This window comes from Mus musculus, chromosome 17 (assembly GCF_000001635.26).
Source record: "Mus musculus strain C57BL/6J chromosome 17, GRCm38.p6 C57BL/6J".
Lineage (NCBI taxonomy): Eukaryota > Metazoa > Chordata > Mammalia > Rodentia > Muridae > Mus > Mus musculus.
Window position 1 is genome coordinate 20,359,251 of NC_000083.6, and position 20,720 is coordinate 20,379,970.

At 38.0% G+C, this 20,720-nt stretch overlaps 1 protein-coding gene and 1 pseudogene across 1 annotated transcript in view; both read left to right on the forward strand.

The window, feature by feature from the left end:
* Positions 1–16,522, forward strand: part of Vmn2r107 (vomeronasal 2, receptor 107) — a 30,348-nt gene extending 13,826 nt beyond the window's left edge. The window contains exons 5-6 of the mRNA NM_001104569.1: positions 1,074–1,197; positions 15,582–16,522. Of these exons, the coding sequence (NP_001098039.1) occupies positions 1,074–1,197; positions 15,582–16,522 (1,065 nt within the window). The remainder of the gene's footprint in view (positions 1–1,073; positions 1,198–15,581) is intronic.
* Gm7217 (predicted gene 7217) lies at positions 19,813–20,426 on the forward strand (annotated as a pseudogene).

The window sequence follows — 20,720 nt, forward strand, 5'->3', positions numbered from 1 at the left end:
TTTTAAAAATTTAAAAAAAATTAATATTTATTTACATGTCAAATGTTATCCTTCTTCCTGGTTTCTGGGCCATAAATACCCTATCCCAGCCCCCCCCCCCCCCGCCTCTCACTGCTTCTGTGAGTGTGTTTCCCAAAACCCCACTCAATCCTCATAGCCTTAGCATTACCCTAGGGGCATCAAGCCTTCACAGGACCCTCCCTTTCCATTGATGCCAGATAAGGTCATGCTCGGCTACAAATTCCACTGGAGCTATGGATCCCTCCAAGTGTATTCTTTGGTTGTTTGTTTAGTCCCAGGGAGCTCTGGGGGGCCCTACTTGGTTGATATTGTTGTTCTTCCTATGGGGATGCAAACCCTTCAACTTCTTCAGTCTTCCAAACTCCTCCATTGGGGTCCTTGTGCTCAGTCAGAGGGTTGGCTGCAAGCATCTGCATGTACATTGGTATGGTTCTGTCAGAGCATTTCAGGGGACAGCTATATCATGCTCCTGTCAGTAAGCACTTCTTGGCATCAGTAATAGTGTCTGGGCTTGGTAGCTGCATATGGGATTTATTCCTAGGTGGGGCAGTTTCTGGATGACCTTTTCTTCAGTCTCTGCTCTACTAGTTTCCCCTGTATTTCATTTAGGAAGGAGCAATTCTGAGTTAATATTTTTGAGATGGATGGGTGGTCCCACCCCTCAACCAGGCCAATGCCTAAATTCTGGATATGGTCTCTGCAGGTTCTCTCTCCTCTTTTGGGTATTTCAGTTAATGTCATCCCTGGTGAGTCCTTGGAGTATCTTGATTTCCTGGCATCTGGGACTTTCTGGTGGCTATCCCCAGTTACCCATCCCCTATTACTACACATAATCTTTTAAATAATTCTAGGTGTTGATAACAATACTGAATAGCATTTAAAACTCAGGATTTATGATTTTCCTTTTTTGTTTGTTTGTTTGTTTTGTTTGTTTGTTTTTGTTTTCTGAGACAGGGTTTCTCTTTATAGCCCTGGTTGTCCTGGAACTCACTTTGTAGACGAGGATGGCATAAAACTAAAGCATTAGATAACATCACTTCCATTCTTCTCAGATCCCTCAGTCGGTGTGCAGTGAGAGTTGTGGGCCTGGATTCAGGAAAGTAACCCTGGAGAATAAGGCTATCTGCTGCTACAATTGTACTCCCTGTGCAGACAATGAGATTTCTAATGAGACAGGTAAATGCAATTTTATGGATAACTTTCTATTTCTCCACTGGAATTCACAATATGCTAGCAAATAAAAAAGATCTGAGTAGAAATCAGAAATAAATGCTTTTATAACTTTTAGTAAAGGAAATTTAAACATTATTCATCACAATCCCCTTGAAATAGCTCACCACCACCATCACAAATGATACTTGATTTATATCTTTAACCCAGTGCTAATATTGGTACCCCTATGATATGGTGAGTCATTTTTTGTGTATCTACCCAAGAGTGGTAGAATAGGGTCTTCAGGTAAGTTTACTTCAAATTTTCTGAGAAATTTCCAGAGTGATTTCAAGATTGCTTGTACCAGTTTTTTTTTCAATTTTTTATTACATATTTTCTCCATTTAAATTTCAAATGCTATCCCAAAAGTCCCCTATACATTCTCCCCGCCCTGCTTCCCTACCCATCGAATCCCACTTCTTGGCCCTAGTGTTCCCCTGTACTGGGGCATATAAAGTTTGCAAGACCATGGGCCTCTCTTCCAAGGATGGCCAATTAGGCCATCTTCTGCTACATATGCAGCTAGAGACATGAGTTGTGAGGGTACTGGTTAGTTCACATTGTTGTTCCACCTATAGGGTTGCAGACCCCTTCAGCTCCTTGGGTATTTTCTCTAGATCCTCCATTGGGGGCCATTTGTTCCATCCAATAGATGACTATGAGCATCCACTTCTGTATTTGCCAGGCACTGGCCTAGCCTCACACAAGACAGCAATATCAGAGTCCTTTCAGCAAAATCTTACTGGTACATGCAATAGTGTCTGCATTTGATGGCTGATTATGGGATGGATCCCTGGGTTGGATAGTCTCTAGATGGTCCATCCTTTCATCTTAGCTCCAAACTTTGTCTCTGTAACTCCTTCCATGGATATTTTGCTCCCTATTCTAAGGAGGCATGAAGTATCCACATGTTGGTCTTACTTCTTGATTTTCTTATGTTTTGCAAATTGTATCTTGGGTGTTCTAAGTTTCTGGGCTAATATCCACTTATTAGTGAGTGCATATCAAGTGACTTCTTTTGTGATTGGGTTACCTCACTTAGGATGATACCCTCCAAATCCATCCATTTGCCTACGAATTTAATAAATTCATGTTTTTAATTGCTGGGTAGTACACCATTGTGTAAATATACCACATTTTCTGCATCCATTCCTCTGTTGAGGGACATCTTGGTTCTTTCCAGCTTCTGGCTATTATAAATAAGGCTGCTATGAACATAGTGGAGCATGTGTCCTTATTACAAGTTGGAACATCTTCTGGGTATATGTGCAGGAGAGGTATTGCTGGATCTTCTGGTAGTGCTATGGCCAATTTTCTGAGAAACCAGCAGACTGATTTCCAGAGTTTTTCTACAAGCTTGTAATCCCACCAAAAATGGAGGAGTGTTCCTCTTTCTCCACATCCTTAGGAGCATCTGCTGTCACCTGAATTTTTGATCTTAGCCATTCTGAATGATGTGAGGGTAAATCCCAGTGTTTTTTTTTTTTTTTTTTTTTGATTTGTATTTCCCTGATGATCAAGGATATTGCATATTTATTCAAGTGCTTCTTAGCCCTTCAGTATTCCTCAGTTGAGAATTATTTGTGTAGCTCTATAACCCATTTTATTTTATTTATTTATTTTTTTAGCTTTTCGAGACAGGGTTTCTCTGTAGCCCTGGCTGTCCTGGAACTCACTTTGTAGACCAGGATGGCCTTGAACTCAGAAATCTACCTGCCTCTGCCTCCCAAGGGCTGGGATTAAAGGCATGTGCCACCACGCCCAGCTATAACCCATTTTTAATGGGGTTATTTGAATATCTGAAGACCAGCTTCTTGAGCTATTTTATATATTGGATATTGGTCCCCTATCAGATTTAAGATTGGTAAAAAAAACTTCCCAATCTGTTGGTGGCCTTTTTGTCTTATTGACAGTATCTTTTGCCTTATAGAAGCTTTGAAATTTTATGAGGTACCATTTGTAGATTCTTGATCTTACAGCACAAGCCATTGCTGTTCTGTTCAGGAATTTTCCACCTGTGCCCATGTCTTCTAGGCTTTCCCCGACTTTCTCCTCTATAAGTTTCAGTGTCTCTGGTTTTATGTGAAGGTCTTTGATCCACTTAGATATGAGTTTGTACAAGGAGATAAGAATGGATCAATTCACATTCTTCTACATGATAACCACCAGTTAAGCCAGAACCATTTGTTGAAAATACTGTCTTTTTTCCACTGGATGGTTTTAGCTCCCTTGCCAAGAATCAAGTGACCATAGGTATGTTGTTTCATTTCTGGGTCTTCAATTCTATTCCATTGATTTTCCTGTCTCTCTCTGTACCAGGACCATGTAGTTTTTACCACAATTGCTCTGTACAACAGCTTGAGGTCAGGCATGGTGATTCCACCAGAGGTTCTTTTATTCTTGAGAATAGTTTTTGCTATCCTAGGTTTTTGGTTGTTCAAGATGAATTTGCAAATTGTTTTTTCTAACTCAGTGAAGAATTGAGTTGGAATTTTGATGGGGATTGCATTGAATCTGTAAATTGCTTTCAGCGGGATAGCCATTTTTACTATATTAATCCTGCCAATCCATGAGCATGGGAGATCTTACCATCTTCTGAGATCTTCTTCAATTTATTTCTTCAGAGACTTGAAGTTCTTGTCATATAGATCTCTCACTTCATTAGTTAGAGTCACACTAAGGTATTTTATATTTTTTGTGACTATTGTGAAGGGTGCTGTTTTAATTTCTTTCTCATCCTGTTTATCCTTTGTGTAGAGAAAGGCCACTTATTTGTTTGAGTTAATTTTATATCCAGCTACTTCACTGAAGCTGTTTATCAGGTTTTGGAGTTCTCTCGTGGAATTTTTAGGGTCACTTATATATACTATCATATCATCAGCAAATAGTGAAAATTTGACTTCTTCCTTTCCAGTTTATATCCCCTTGATCTGCTTTTGTTGTCGAATTGCTTTGGCTAGAACTTCAAGTATTATATTGAGTAGGTAGGGAGAAAGTTGGCATCCTTGTCTAGTCCCTGATTTTAGTGGGATTGCTTTCTTTTGTGGGAGTTTCATTCCATTTAGTTTGTTATTGGTTAGCTACATATTGCTTTTATTATGTTCAGGTATGCATCTTGAATTCCCGATCTTTCCATGACTTTTGTCATGAAGCGGTGTTAAATGCTTTCTCAGCATCTAACGAGATAATCATGTAATTTTTGTCTTTGAGTTTGTTTATATAGTGGATTACATTGATTGATTTCTGTACATTAAACCATCTCTGCATCCCTTAGGATGAAGCCTACTTGGTCATGGTGGATGATCATTTTGATGTGTTATTGGATTCGTTTTGCAAGGATTTTATTCAGTATTTTTGCATTGATATTCATAAGGAAAATTGGTCTGAAGTTCTGTTACTTTGTTGGATCTTTCAGTGACTTAGGTATCAGAGTAATTGTGGCTTCATAGAATGAATTGAATAGAGTACCTTCTGTTTCTATTTTGTGGAATAGTATGAGAAGAGTTGCAATTAGGTCTTTTTGAAGGTTTGATAGAACTCTGCATTAAACCCATCTGGTCCTGGGCTTTTTATAGTTGGGATACTATCAATGACTGTTTCTATTTTTTTCAGAGAAATGGGGCTATTAAGATAGTTGATCTGATCCTGATTAAACTTTGGTACCTGATATCTGACTAGGAAGTTGTTTATTTCATCCAGGTTTTCTAATTTTGTTGAGTATAGCCTTTTGTAGTAGGAACTGATGATGTTTTGGATTTCCTCAGGTTCTGTTGTTATGTGTCCTTTTTCATTTCTGATTTTGTTAATTAGGATACTGTCCCTTTGCCCTCTAGGTAGTCAGGCTAAGTAAGGATTTATCTATCTTGTTGATTTTCTCAAAGAACCAGCTCCTCTTTTGGTTGATTCCTTGTATAGTTCTTTTCTTTCAACTTAGTTGATTTCAGCCATAAGCTTGATTATTTCTTGATTATTTTCCTCTTGGGTGAATTTTCTTCCTTTTGTTCTATAGCTTCTAGGTATGCTGTCAGGCTGCTAGTGTATGCTCTCTCTAGTTTCTCTTTTTTTGGAGGCACTCATGCTATGAGTTTTCCTCTTAGGACTGTTTTCATTGAGTCCTATAAGTTTGGGTATGTTGTGACTTCATTTTCATTAAACTCTAAAATGTCTTTAATTTTTTTCTTTATTTTCTTCCTTGGCCAAGGTAACATTGAGTAGAGTGTTGTTCAGTATCCATGTGAATGTCTGCTTTCTATTATTTATGCTGTTATTGAAGATCAGTCTTAGTCCATGGTATTCTGATAGGATGGATGAGATAATTTCAATATTTTTGTATCTGTTGAGGCCTGTTTTGTGATATTTGAGGCCTGATTCATGGAAAGATACTGTGTGAGGTTTTTTTTTTTTTGTTTTTTTTTTTTTTTTTTGGTCATGGAATACCTCCTTGTTTTTTTGAATAACTTTGGGTTGGAAGTCAATTTTATTCAATATTAGAATGGCTACTCCAGCTTGTTTCTTTGGACCATTTGCTTGGAAAATTCTTTTCCAGCCTTTTACTCTGAGGTAGTATCTGCCTTTGTCCCTGAGGTGGATTTCCTACAAGCAGCAAAATGTTGGGTCCTGTTTGTGTAGCCAGTCTATTAGTCTATGTCTTTTTATTGAGGAAATGAGTCCATTGATGTTAAGAGAAATTAAAGAAAAGTAATTGTTGCTTTCTGTTAATTTTGTTGTTAAAGTTGGGATTCTGTTCTTGTGGCTGCCATCTTTTAGGTTTGTTGAAGGATTACTTTCTTGCTTTTTCTAGGGTGTAGTTTCCATCTTTTTGTTGGTGTTTTCCCTTTATTATCCTCTGAAGGGCTGGATTCCTGGAAAGATATTGTGTGAATTTTGTTTTGTCATGGAATAGTTTGGTTTCTCCATCTATGGTAATTGAGAGTTTTGCTGGGTATAGTACCCTTGGCTTCCATTTGTGTTCTCTTCGTGTCTGTATGATATCTGTACAGGATCTTCTGGATTTCATAGTCTTTGGTGATTAGTCTGGAGTAATTGTAATAGGCCTGCCTTTATATTTTACTTGACCTTTTTCCCTTACTGCTTTTCATATTCTCTCTTTATTTAGTGCATTTTTTTGTTCTGATTATTATGTGTCGGGAGGAATTTCTTTTTTGGTCCAGTCTATTTGGAGTCCTGTAGGCTTCTTATATGTTCATGTGCATCTCTTTCTTTAAGTAAGGGAAGTTTTCTTCTATAATTTTGTTGAAGATATTTGCTGGCCCTTTAAGTTGAAAATCCTCGTTCTCATCTACTCCTATTATCCGTAGGTTTTTGTCTTCTCATTGTGTCCTGGATTTCCTGGATGTTTTGAGTTATGATTTTTTTTCATTTTGCATTTTCTTTGATTGTTGTGTGTCCATGTTCCCTATTGAATCTTCTTCACCTGACATTCTCTCTTCCATCTCTTGTATTCTGTTGCTGTTCTATGGTTCCTGATTTCTCTCCTAGGTTTTCTATCCGCAGAGTTGTCTCCTTTTGTGTTTTCTTCATTGTTTCTACTTCCATTTTTAGATCTTGTATGTTTTTTTTTCAGTTCCATCACCTGTTTGGTTGTGTTTTCCTGTAGTTCTTTAAGGGATTTTTGTGTTTCCTCTTTAAGGTCTTCTACCTGTTTAGCAGTGTTTCGCTGTAATTCTTTAAGGGCTCCTACCTGTTTAGCAGCATTCTCCTGTATTTAAGTGAGTTATTAATGCCCTTTTTCAAATCTTCTACCACCATTTTGCGATATGATTTTAAATCTGCGTCTTGCTTTTCGGGTGTTTCGGGGTATCCGCTATGGTGGGCGTACTGGGTTCTGATGATGCTCAGTGTTCTTGGTTTTTGTCAGTAAGATTCTTAAGTTTGCCTTTTGCCATCTGGTAGTCTCTGGTGTTAATGTTCTAGCTGTCTCTGGTTGGACCTTGATCCTCCTGTGATTCTGTTAGCCTCTTTCAGCACTCCTGGGAGTCCAACTCTCACCTGAGTCCCAGTAGTCAGAGCACTCTCTGCAGGCAAGCTCTCTTCTTGCAAGGCATGAAGCCAGAAATCTGGAGCTCTTATCCACCTCCTTATGCCTGGGGTTAGAGCCCTTTCTGTAGGCCAACTCTCCTCTGTCAAGGAAGGTTCCCAGGGGTCTGGGTTTTAGCTCCACCTCCTGGCTGAGGAGGAAGGCCTGAATCTCTTTTGCTTCTGTTGCCCACATGCTCTCCAGTGATCATGAGGTCCTGGGTGTTCTAGAGGTTCTGCAGAGTGGAGAGTCCTCTGAGGCCCTAGATGCCCTCGGCCAGGTTCATGAGGAAGATGGCCGGGCTGGCCTGGACCTGTAAGGATTGAAGCCTCTGGTTGGTCATGGTTTTCTTTGTCCATGTTCCTGCTGGCACAAGACCCTCCATGATTCTTTGGAACCGATGTTGCATTCCACTCACTTGTGATCCCGAGGTGATCTGGAGGTCCTGAAGTATGGAGAGTTTTCTGGGGTTCTTGGCAGGCTCCACTGGGTTCAAGCAAAGATGGCAGGGCTGGCCTGTACTAGTTTTTTTTTTAATTAGATATTTTCTTCACTTATATTTCAAATGCTATTCTGAAAGTCACCTATACCCTCCCCCTGCCTTTCTCCCCAACCTACACACTCCTGCTTCCTGGCCCTGGCATTCCCCTGTACTGGGGCATATGATCTTTGCAAGACCAAGGGCCTCTCCCCCCATTGATGGCTGACTAGGCAATCCTCTGCTACATATGCAACTAGAGACATAGTTCTGGGGGTGGGGGTGGGGAATCCTGGTTAGTTCTTATTGTTGTTCTTCCTATAGGGTTGCAGATCCCTTTAGCCTCTTGGGTACTTTCTCTAGCTCCTTCATTAGGGGCCCTGTGTTCCACCCAATAGATGACTGTGTGCACCCACTTCTATATTTGCCAGGCACTGGCGTAGCCTCACAGGAGATACCTATATCAGGTTCTTAGCAAAATCTTTCTGGCATATGCAATAGTGTCTGGGTTTGGTGATTGTATATGGGATGGATCCCCGTATGGAGCAGTTTCTGGATGGTCCTTCCTTCTGGACCAGCTTGGAACTTTGTCTCTGTATCTTCTTCCATGGCTATTTTGTTCCCCATTCTAAGAAAGAACAAAGTATACACACTTTGGTCTTCCTTATTCTTGAGTTTCAGGTGTTTTGCAAATTGTATCTTGGGTATTCCAAGTTTCTGGGCTAATGTCCACTTATCAGTGGATTACCTCACTCAGGATGATATCCTCCAGATTCATCCATTTGCCTAAGAATTTTATAAATTTATTGTTTTTAATTGCTGGGTAGTACTCCATTGTGTAAATGTACCACATTTTCTGAATCCATTCCTCTGTAGAGGGATATCACGGCTATTTCCAGCTTCTTGCTATTATAAATAAGGCTGCGATGAACATAGTGGAGCATGTGCAAGCTGGTACAACCACTCTGGAAATCAGTCTGGTGGTTCCTCAGAAAATTGGACATAGTACTACAGGAAGATCCAGCAATAACTCTCCTGGGCATATACCCAGAAGGTGTTCCATCTTGTAATAAGGACACATGCTCCACTATATTCATAGAAGTCTTATTTGTACCAGTTTTTTATCCACAAAACAATAGAGGCATCTTCCTACTTTCCACATCTTTGCCAGTTTGTGCTCTCACCTGAGCTTTTGATGTCAGCCATTCTAAGTGGTGTAAGGTGGATTCTCATGGTCGTTTTGGTTTATATTTCACTGATAAATAAGGTCTTTAGTTCTAAAGTGTTTTTTAGTCATTAGAGGTTTCTCTGTTGTAGATTCTCTGGTTTATACTAAGTTCCTTGATCTACTGTCTACTTGGACTTGAGATTTCTGCTAGGTGATAAATATGGATCTATTTTCATTTTTCTAAATACAGACTATTAATTGGAGTAGCACCATTTATTGAATCTGCTCTTTTTTTATGTTATTGGCTTCTTTGTTAAAGATAAAGGGACCAAATGTATGTGGGCTTATTTCTTGTTCTTCAATCCTATTGTCTTGATTTACCTATCTATAAATATACCAATACAGTGTGTGTGTGTGTGTGTGTGTGTGTGTGTGTGTGTGTGTGTGTGTTTTATCATCATTGCTCTGTAGTACAGTTTGAGGTCAGGGACAATACTTCCTCCAGAAGTTCTTTTCATGTAAGGAATTATTTTTGCTATCCTGGGCTTTTTGTTTTTCATATGAAACTGAGAATTGCTCTTTCAATATGTGTGAAAAACTGTTGGAAACTTTGTGGGGACTGCAGTGAATCTGTTGACTGCTTTTGGTGTGATGACAATATTTACTATGTTAATCCTACCAATCCATGAGCATGTGAGATCTCACCATTTTCTAAGGGCTTCTTAAATTTCTTTCATTAAAGACTTGATATTCTTGTCATATACATATTTCATTTGCTTGGTAAGAGTTACACCAAGATAATTTTTATAATATTGTTGCCATTTGTGAAGTGTATTGTTTCTCTAAATTTTTCTCATCTTCTTTATCTTTTAAGAAGAGGAAGGCTACTAATTTGTTCGATTTCATTTTATTATTAACACAATTATAAATAGTGATTCCTTGACTATTTCTTTTAAAATATTTGTCCACTTTTTGTTCTATTGTTCTCTTATTATTATATCTAGAACTTTGAGTACTATATTTAGTAAATATGGAGAGAGTTGTCATCCTTGTCTTATTCTTAATTTAGTGGGATTGTTTCAAGTCTGTGTTCATTTAATTTGATGTGGGTCATAGTTTGCTCTATATTTCTTTAACTATGTTTAGGTAAGGGCCATGAAATCCTGATCTTACCAGTACTTTTAACACAAAGGGCTATTGTATTTTGTCAAATTCCTTTGAAGCTTCTAATGAGATGATCCTGTGATTTTTTTTCATTGAGTTTGTTTATATAGTGGATTACATTAATGGACTTTTGTATATTGAACCATATCCATGTCCTCAAAATTTTACAATAGAATTCTTACAGCTGATATAACCATTCAAGAATGTGACTGGATACAACATTAACTAAAATAAATCAGTAAACTTCATACATAAGCAATAAAATGTCTGAGAAGGAAGTTAGGGAAACAATAGCATTCACGACAAACACGAATAACATGACCTTCATGTATCTCTAACCAAGTTAGTGAAAGATTTATATGACACAAACTTCCGGTCCCTGATGAGAGAAATTGAGGAAGATATAAGAATGTGGAAAGAACTCTTTTGCTTATGGATCAGTAGAACTAACATACTAGAAATGGCCTTCTAGTCAAAAGCATTGTCTTGATTCAATGCCCTCACCATTAAAATTTCAACACAATTCTTCAGAATTTTTGAAACAACGAATAACATAACCTTCATGTATTTCTAACTAAGTTAGTGAAAGATTTATATGACACAAACTTCCAGTCCCTGATGAGAGAAATTGAGGAAGATATAAGAATGTGGAAAGAACTCTTTTGCTTATGGATCAGTAGAACTAACATACTAGAAATGGCCTTCTAGTCAAAAGCATTGTCCTGATTCAATGCCCTCACCATTAAAATTCCAACACAATTCTTCAGAATATTTGAAACAATTCTCAACTTCCTATGGATGCCTCGGAGTTTTATGACGTGTCCATACTATCTTCATTTAAAATCACCTTTATACAATACTAAAATTTACTCTCAAAAAATCCTTACACACGCACGTGCACACACACACACACACACACACACACACACACACACAAGAATATATAAGGCGAAGTTTTAAATGTATCCTGTGTATGCATAATAACAGTCATTCACACACTAAGAACAATCTGGCCAGTGTCTGTTAATTAATAATATTGTATAACATTATGCAGCTCAAAGAAATGCTAAACACTAAATTTGAAAATACTGCTTTTAGAAAGTTGAACAGTAAGGTAATACTATCTTTTTTATATTAAAATATAAATTCAATATTATAAATGGAATAAAATTGACACTGTGGTTCTCAATTATAGTTTAAGAAATGTAGAAATATTGTATAACCCACTGTCTTAGGGTTTTACTACTGTAAACAAACACCATGACAAAAGCAATTCCTATAAGGACAAAATTTAATTAGGGCTGGCTTACCAGTTCAGAAGTCCAGTCTATTATCATCAAGGTGGGAACAAAGCATCATCCAGTCAGGCATTATGAAGCAGGAACTGAGAATTCTACATCTTCATCTGAAGACTGCTAGGAAAAGACTTGCTTCAAGGCAGTTAAGAAAAGGGTGTTAAAGTCCATAACCACAATGACACTAATCTTTCAAAAAGACCACACCAACAAATAGTGCCACTCCCTGGGTCAAGCATATTCAAACTATTGCTTTCCACTCCCTGGGCCCCATTGGCTTGTTTAAACACTTGAGTCTATGGAGGCAATACCTAGGCATAGCACTATGAAAAAGTACATTTTGTCCAACTTACAACATCCAAATATTTTTTAACTGTTTCAACAATGTTAATAATTCAAGTTCGAAGTCTCTTCTCAGGTTCATTGAAATTCTTCAGTGTAATCCCTAAAGCAAGACACAAACCAACTAGGCAAAATTCAAACTCTCAATCTCCATGTCTGATGTCAAGAAGGTCTTCTTCTCCACTCCTTTTTCATCTTTGTTGTCTGTTACCAACTTCTTTTTTCTGGGGTGGCTCCAATCCAGGTCAGCAGCTTTCCTCAGGGAATATTGAATGGTTCTGGGATTTTGAAAACTTTGGGTTTCCAAGACAACTTCAGCATTATACCTTCTTGTTCCAATGTCTTGGATTCACACATGACCATTTAGGATCCTTCAATGGCTTGCATTACTTCTCCAACTCTGCCCTCTGTAGCACTCTAGGCTCTGGTTCACTCCACTCTACTGTTGTTGGTATTCTTGGTGATTATCCCATGTTATTGTCATCTCCATAACACAGGGGTTTTGTACTGTAACTAGGCTTCACCAATAGCCTCTCATAGGCTCTCTTCACTGTGCTAAGCCTCAGCTTCTTTGCATAACCTTTCCAATTTTGTGTTATCAACTGCAACTGAAATTTTATTTTCACCCATGGAGTCCTCTGGCCCTCATAGTGCCGAGCCTTAGCTTTTCTCCATGACCCGTTCATATTTTCAGAATCAGCACCACCTGGGTGACTCTAACATTTAGTCCAGCTACAAAACTAGGTACAACTTTGGATATCTCTTACAGACAGCTTCTTTGTACTCTCAAAAAAACACTTCCCAGATGATTTCACCTCATTGATGGTAGTCTAATCTTAATTATCGGTAATTTCTTAGTTCCAGCTAAACCAACGTCTATTGTTCCAGAAGTCTCCTTCTTTTATTTACTCATAAGCCAGAGCCACAGTGCTCTGAGTTCAGCTGGTTACTGGAGGTGGAATGTAGCTCCTCTTATTCTACTATTAGGTTTTGCTTTACAACTCTTTAACTGAGTAAGCTTGTCTGTCCTAGGACATGCTCTGTAGATTGACCTTGAACACAAAAATCTGCACTTCTCTGTCTCCTGAATGCTAAAATCACACCCGATTTTAAGCTTTTCTTTGCTTGGAACTTGCTCAGTCACAGGCTGGTCTTAAACTCAGAGATATGCTTGTCTTTGTCTCTTGGGATTAAAGAGTATACCACTGTACCTTGGCCTAAACTTTTCATGGCCCTTGCTCCCCATGATCCGGGTCAATAGCCTGTGTCTTCCAGCCTCACATTCTGGATCACAGGTTTGCTCTGTATTTCTGCATTTTAGTTCATTCCACATTAAAACTCCAAAGTATTCCTTTTTCAACTGCAACCACAAACAATAATTTTGGTTAGATGGGATCTTGCACAGAGATCAACACTCTCTTAGTTCTTTCTCTCCTTGAACATAGGATTCAGCTCCATTTCATTTCCCAGTTCCCCTTTATATTTATTTTATCCTTGTGTTTTATAATTTTCTTTTCTAGGCTTGCTAGGGTTGTATGAAAATGTTCTTCATGAGGCTTAACCAGAGATCAAAATCTCTGTTCAGGATTTTGGGACTTCTTTTGTCAACTCAGTTAGTATAAATCTCTTTATCTTAGCCTCAGTTAGACTCCTTAGACAGGGCCAAAAAGCACCCAAATACTTCACCAACATATCACAAGAGCAGTACCATATAAAAATTATTTTTCTCTGAAACCTCTAGAACCAGGCTTCTATAGCTCAAATCACCCTCAGTAACAAATGCCTCCATATTCCTGCAAGGATGACCCATTAAGCCACACTTAAAACATTCTACCACTTCCCCAATCCAAAATCTCAAAATCCACATTCTTCCAACCAAAATCATAGTCAAGCCTATCAGAGAAATCCCCCATCCCTGATATTAACTTATGTCTTAGGGTTCTACTGCTGTCATCAAACACTTTGACAAAGTCCACTTTTATAAGAAAACCATTTAATTGAAAATGGCTTAAAGGTTTCGAGGTGCAGTAAACTATCCTCAAGTCGAGATCATTTCAGCATCCAGACAGGCATGGCACATGAGGAGTGGAGAGTTCCACATTTTCTGGTGAAACCTTTCAGGAAAAGAGTGACTTCCAGGAATCTAGGATGAGGATCTTGAAGCTCACTCCCACTATGACATACTTTCTTCAACAAGGCCACACTTCACATAGTGCCATTTGCTAGGCCAAGCATATTTAAACTACCATGCCTAGGTAATGTAATTTATACATCTTAGAGCTTCAATTTTATTTTAATCATAAGATTTACAAAAATATGAAAAAGTTCCAGGGTAGAATGTTATTTTTTGAAAATCCCTCATATCTTATAAGAAAATTCTATCTATGTGAAAATATATGTTTGCTTCAAATTTTATGGAAGCATATTATTTGGTGATTTTTGAGCACTATCTATGCTACACTATGTAATTGGGTCTGTTTTGTAAACTCCAGCGAAGAATGAACAGAATTTCAAAACACAAGGAATTTTAAGAATAAAAGTAAATTTAGAATTCACATATAAGAAACAATTATCTTAAAAGTTTTGAAATCAATATGTCCTCTTACCTAGATTTCCCATGTTTATGCTACAAAGGATATATAAATTATGAGTTCTATCAAGGTCACATTAGAGTTTGCAATATAATTTAGTATTCTCATTACTTTCAAAATGGTACACCATTGTCTTGAAAGGCAGTGAAATATTGTATGAATAGAGAACAGAGGGATTTCCCTTGTACATTTTAAATCACAACTGAGAAAGTTGTTAATGAATTTACTGGAAGTTGATGTGTACGTGAAAAGATATAATACTTTTCTTAACAAAGGTAGATCTTGAAAGTCCACATAATTTCCCAGTTGTACATGCACTGGCTCTACTGAATGGACTGAGTGGTTATTAAAATGTAAAGGTAGAGGTAGTGTGCACATTGAGCTGTAAGTAAAAACTGAGGGAAGGGAAGGAATGCAATGCTAGTACTTTAAAAAGCATCGAATCAAATGCTATTATATGTTAAAATAAATACATAAAGAAGTATGTAAGGCAGTCTCTAGATGGTCCATCCTTTTGTCTCAGCTCGAACCTTTGTCTCTGTAACTCATTCCATGGGTATTTTGTACCCAATTCTAATAATCATCCTCCAAATGCTGACACCATTGCATACACTAGCAAGATTTTGCTGAAAGGACCCTGATATAGCTGTCTCTTGTGAGACTATGCCGGGGCCTAGCAAACACAGAAGTGGATGCTCACAGTCAGCTATTGGATGAATCACAGGGCCCCCAATGGAGGAGCTAGAGAAAGTACCCAAGGAGCTAAAGGGATTGCAAACCTATAGGTGGAACAACAATATGAACTAACCAGTACCTCCTGGAGCTCGTGTCTCTAGCTGAATATGTATCAGAAGATGGCCTAGTCGGCCATCAATGGAAAGAGAGGTCCATTGGTCATGCAAACTTTATATGCCTCAGTACAGGGGAACACCAGGGCCAAGAAGTGGGAGTGGATGGGTAGGGGAGTGGGTGGAGGGTATGGGGGACTTTTGGGATAGCATTGGAAATGTAAATGAGAAAAATACCTAATAAAAAATTTTAAAAAAAGAAAGAACCACAGAGCAAGAAAGAAGAAGAAGAAGAAGAAGAAGAAGAAGAAGAAGAAGAAGAAGAAGAAGAAGAAGAAGAAGAAGATGTAGAAGTAGTAGTATGTAAGGAACAAAGTCCAGGCAATAGATATGAAGTTATTCATGCAACTGTACAAATCACTTTGTCCAATGAAAAACTTAGTATGGTGAATTCTGTGACAATAATAACCTGTATTTCTGACCAGATGTAGACCAGTGTGTGAAGTGTCCAGAGAGTCATTATGCAAATACAGAGAAGAGCAACTGCTATCAAAAGTCTGTGAGCTTTCTGGGCTATGAAGACCCTTTGGGGATGGCTCTAGCCAGCATAGCTTTGTGCTTATCTGCACTAACTGCCTTTGTTATTGGCATATTTGTGAAACACAAAGACACTCCTATTGTTAAGGCCAATAATCAAGCTCTGAGTTACACTTTGCTCATCACACTCAAATTCTGTTTCCTATGTTCTTTGAACTTCATTGGTCAGCCCAACACAGTTGCCTGCATCCTTCAGCAGACCACCTTTGCAGTTGCTTTCACTATGGCTCTTGCCACTGTGTTGGCCAAAGCTATCACTGTGGTTCTTGCCTTTAAGGTCAGTTTTCCAGGGAGAATGGTAAGGTGGCTAATGATATCAAGGGGTCCAAACTATATCATTCCTATCTGCACCCTGATCCAACTTCTTCTTTGTGGAATATGGATGGCAATATCTCCACCATACATTGACCAAGATGCTCATATTGAACATGGTCACATCATCATTTTGTGCAACAAGGGCTCAGCTGTTGCCTTCCACTCTGTCCTGGGATACCTCTGCTTCTTGGCCCTTGGGAGTTATACCATGGCCTTCTTGTCAAGAAATTTGCCTGATACATTCAACGAATCCAAATTTATCTCACTAAGTATGCTGGTATTCTTCTGTGTCTGGATCACCTTTCTTCCTGTCTACCACAGCACTAAAGGGAAGGTCATGGTAGCTATGGAAGTATTCTCTATCTTGGCTTCCAGCACAGCACTCCTCGCCTTCATATTTGGTCCCAAGTGTTATATTATCTTGTTGAGACCAGAGAAGAATTCATTTCATCACATCAGGGAAAAAAGAACAACACATTCTAGAAGGAAGATTTTTTTCCTAAAATATAGTTGAAAAAAATAAATTTAACTTTTATGTTAACGACTTCATAAAAGGGGTCATTTATCTATTATTCTAAAATATGCTATGCAATTATATTATGAATGCCATTATATCTGGTTTTATTTCTTTACCCAATTGTATTACAGTGTATAGTTTGATAGCCATTTGTTTTCCTTGTTAGAAAACCACATTTGCTCTGGTGATCCTACTTTTCTGTGTCTAAGCAATGATGGCTCCATTCCTTGATCATTGCAAGTGTTTGTATCATTTCTTGATATAAACTCTTCCTTTTCATTTATTGTTTTAATTTTTAGAATTTCTTGAATATTCTTCCTTTTGCCTGAAATTCTAAAACATTTAGTTTGCAAAGTCCATTGAAACATAATTTCTTAATGTATATCAATTAATCTTATTAAAACTTAATTGTCATATAAATAGTGTGTAAGTTTATTATATATTTAATTTTCAATATACCCTGTTTAAAATGAACAGCATGAAATATGTAAATTTCTAAAGGCATTCAGTTAATTCATAATTTTATGTTTGTATTTATGTGTTTATATTTAAAGCCACCACCTGTCATAATTTAAATGTAATATTTTATATTTTAATAGCATGTAGTTCATGGCTTAACGTTTTGTATACTAACTTAGTTTGAAGAGTCATTTAGAAATGTATTTTATTACACAAAATGAGATATGAGTAAACCAGTTCAATCCACTTAGAGCCCACATTCATAGTTTACAAAATTTGTGATATATACAGCTGTTTTAAAGTTAGTTGACTACCCTTGCATGCATTTACATTTAGACATTCACACATATTTTAGGTAGTATTTACCTTTATGGTGCATCAAGTCTTTTGAGAATTTCTGATGTCACAACCTGTTTATGTTGAATTTTTGTATTGTTTTTAATATAAAATGTTCATCTGATTTTTATTCATTTAATGTGCTTTCACCTAATTTTCTATAAATTACTATACAATCCACAATTAATAACAACAATCAGCTATAGCCTTCTATTTTATTACTACCCAATCCTTGATGATTCATTTATGTTGTAAAAATAGTTGACATTATACTTAAAATAATATTCTTTCTGTCCCCATCGTTATATGAAAGAAAACAAATATAAAATTGTTAGAACAATAGCATATGACTTTTGTCTTAGTTATGGTCTATTATTCCTATTATTACTATCCTTGGCTATATGCTTTCAAGATTTTTCTAGGTAACTCTCCTATTTGGCTGATGATCAGGTCAACTAGATGGAAACAATGTCTTCACTGGAAATCTATTTAAATCTACCCAATGGCAGAAATACTATGAAACTTTGAGGGAAACATAGACCTTGTACATTACTAAAATAACATTGGCCCACCCATATATAATGGGAAGAGGGAAAGTTAAAAAGCTAGTACAACTGTTTGACAAAGATCCAATAAAGCAGACCTTCATGTTAGGATCATAATCAATTGTCTTTCAATTTTGTTCTAGATCTCCACATGTTGCATGCTGAAGGGAGACCTTTATTGTTGTAAAACTTGCATATATTAGTTTGATGGATGTAGTGGCTAGTTTTGTGTCAATTTGACACAGCTGGAGTTATCACAGAGAAAGGAGCTTCAGTTGAGGAAATTACTCCATGAGATCCAACTGTAAGGCATTTCCTCAATTAGTGATCAAGGGGAAAAGGACCCTTGTGGGTGGGACCATCTCTGTGCTGGTAGTCTTGGGTTCTATAAGAGAGCAGGCTGAGCAAGCCAGGAGAGGCAAGCCAGTAAAGAACATCCCTCCATGGCCTCTGCATCAGCTCCTGCTCCTTGCCCTGCTTGAGTTCCAGTCCTGACTTTCTTGGTGATGAATAGCAGTATGGAAGTGTAAGCCGAATAAACCCTTTCCTCCCCAAACTGCTTCTTGGTCATGATGTTTGTGCAGGAATAGAAACCCTGACTAAGACAATGGGAAATTTCTTAAGAAGCATCTATTCCACCTTCCTCATGCACTGTCCTAAGATTCCCCAGCAATTTCCAAAGTACACTACCTATCCTGCTTTTAGGAAAATATCCTTATCTGGGCCTAATTGAAGATTTACTTGCATTGTGGATGTTATGACATACATAAATATGTCATAGATCTCACTAGGATGAAATTGGTTTCAAGATACATTTGGGAGATCTGCTTTTGGACTTACAAAGGAACAACATAATCATAACAAAGTAAACTTTGAAGCAGTCAACAAGACGGAGAGGACTAGAGAAGGAGGAACCAAGATCAAATTAAAAGGCTCTTCTTAAAATCCAGGCAATTATCCATAGTGTATTAAAGTCATACACACACACACACAAGAAGTAAAAGTGGAATAGCTAATTTGCTTTGAAGAGAGAAAACAATCATGCCATACTCAAACATAGCTACTGTTAATCTCTGTGCCAAAATAATTGTTAAATAAAAATGTGCTCTGAGGAGACCTATAAAAAATAATCTATTGCTAACATTGTAAATATTAATAAAGTTGTTGAATAGGAAATCACTTTAAAAAAAGAAAGAAAACAACAACAATCAAAATGTAGAATTGTGAAGTTCAATCAAAACTGGTATATTTGTAACACACTAACAAACAAAAGGCTCAGGATTAATTGGTAAAGAGTTGGTAGGAATATTTAAGAGCCAGGGAACCAGAACATTTGGTAAGAGTTTGTATCTCTGGAAAGGAAACAATTATCTGTAAAATCATATAAAATATCATCAACATGACTGTCTACATACGACCTGAATAGGAGTACCAATACATACATGCTGCTGTCAATGTAGACTGCTCAAGAGACAATGCTTTTAGAACTACAGACAACTAAATATTGCTCAGAAAGCAATAAACAGTCATGTTACGATATTTAATCTACCTTGAAGAAAACACATTCTACTAAAAAAGTGAATGAAAATAGGCAGTGGTAAAGATTGTTGTTCATTAAGCCACATATGGGCCTGTCATTTGAGTCTATGTTACTTACTTTCTTTTGTGCATGTTTAGAATGGTATATGTACTCTCATTTTGACTTGGTTACTCATGGAGCACTGTTGAGAAATTGAGCACTTAAGAAATTTTGTAGGGGCAGTGGCAGCGAGGGGCAAGGCGGCCGAGCTGACAGGAGCGGGGCGGGGCGGCGGCGGCCAATGAACTAGAACACGGCAGCCCGGCCCCGCCCCTGGTCCGCCCACCAGCCTCAGTGACCTTCATCACGCGGCGCGATGTTCCTGTAGGAAGAGGAGAAGCAAGGTGCTTCCGCTGCCTATGGTGCTGGCTGAGTGGCTGAAGGAGATGACCGAGGGCACATCGGTGGAGAAGCTCAAGGAGAGTTGCCTCAAACATGGTGCTCATGGGAGCTTAGAAGACCCCAAGAATGTGACCCATCATAAGCTAGTACATGCTGCTTCGGAAAGGGAGCTGAGTGACAGCAAAACAATCTTGGAAGAAAACATCCAGGACCAGGATGTCTTGTTATTGATTAAAAAGACGCTCTTCTTCTCCACTCCCTAAGATGGCTGAAGTCTTAGCAGAAGAAAAGAAGAAACAAGAGCAAAAGGATTCAGACAAAAATGCAGTTCTTCGAGCAACGGCCAACCTGCCTGCCTGCTGTCCAGGCCACCATGAGAGACTTCCAGACAGAACTCCGGAAGATCCTCGTGTCTCTCACTGAGATGGCACAGAAGCTGTTAGCCCTGAATCCTGGTGCAGTTTAATTGTTTAAGAAGGCAAATGCTATGCTGGATGAAGATGAGGATGAGCGAATGGATGAGAATGCCTTGTGGCAGCTCACAGAGATGGGCTTTCCTGAGAGCAGAACCTCAAAGGCCCTTCTGCTGAATCACATGTCAGTGCCTCAGGCCATGGAGAATTCTGTTGAGCTCTCTGTGTGACCATTTTTAATTTGGGTTATTTATATTGTTGGTGTTTAATTTTTTAAGTTCTTTATAATTTTTGGATATTAGCCAAAAACTTTTGGATATTAGCCAAAAATTTTTGAATATTAGTCATATGTAGGTTTGGTGAAGTTCCCTTCACAATCTGTAGACTTATGTGTTGTCCTGTTAACATTTTCCTTTACCTTATAGAAGCTTTGCAATTACATGATATCCCACTTATCACTTGTTATCTTAGAGTCTGAGCCATCGGTGTTCTCTTTAGGAAATTGTCACCTTTACTAATGC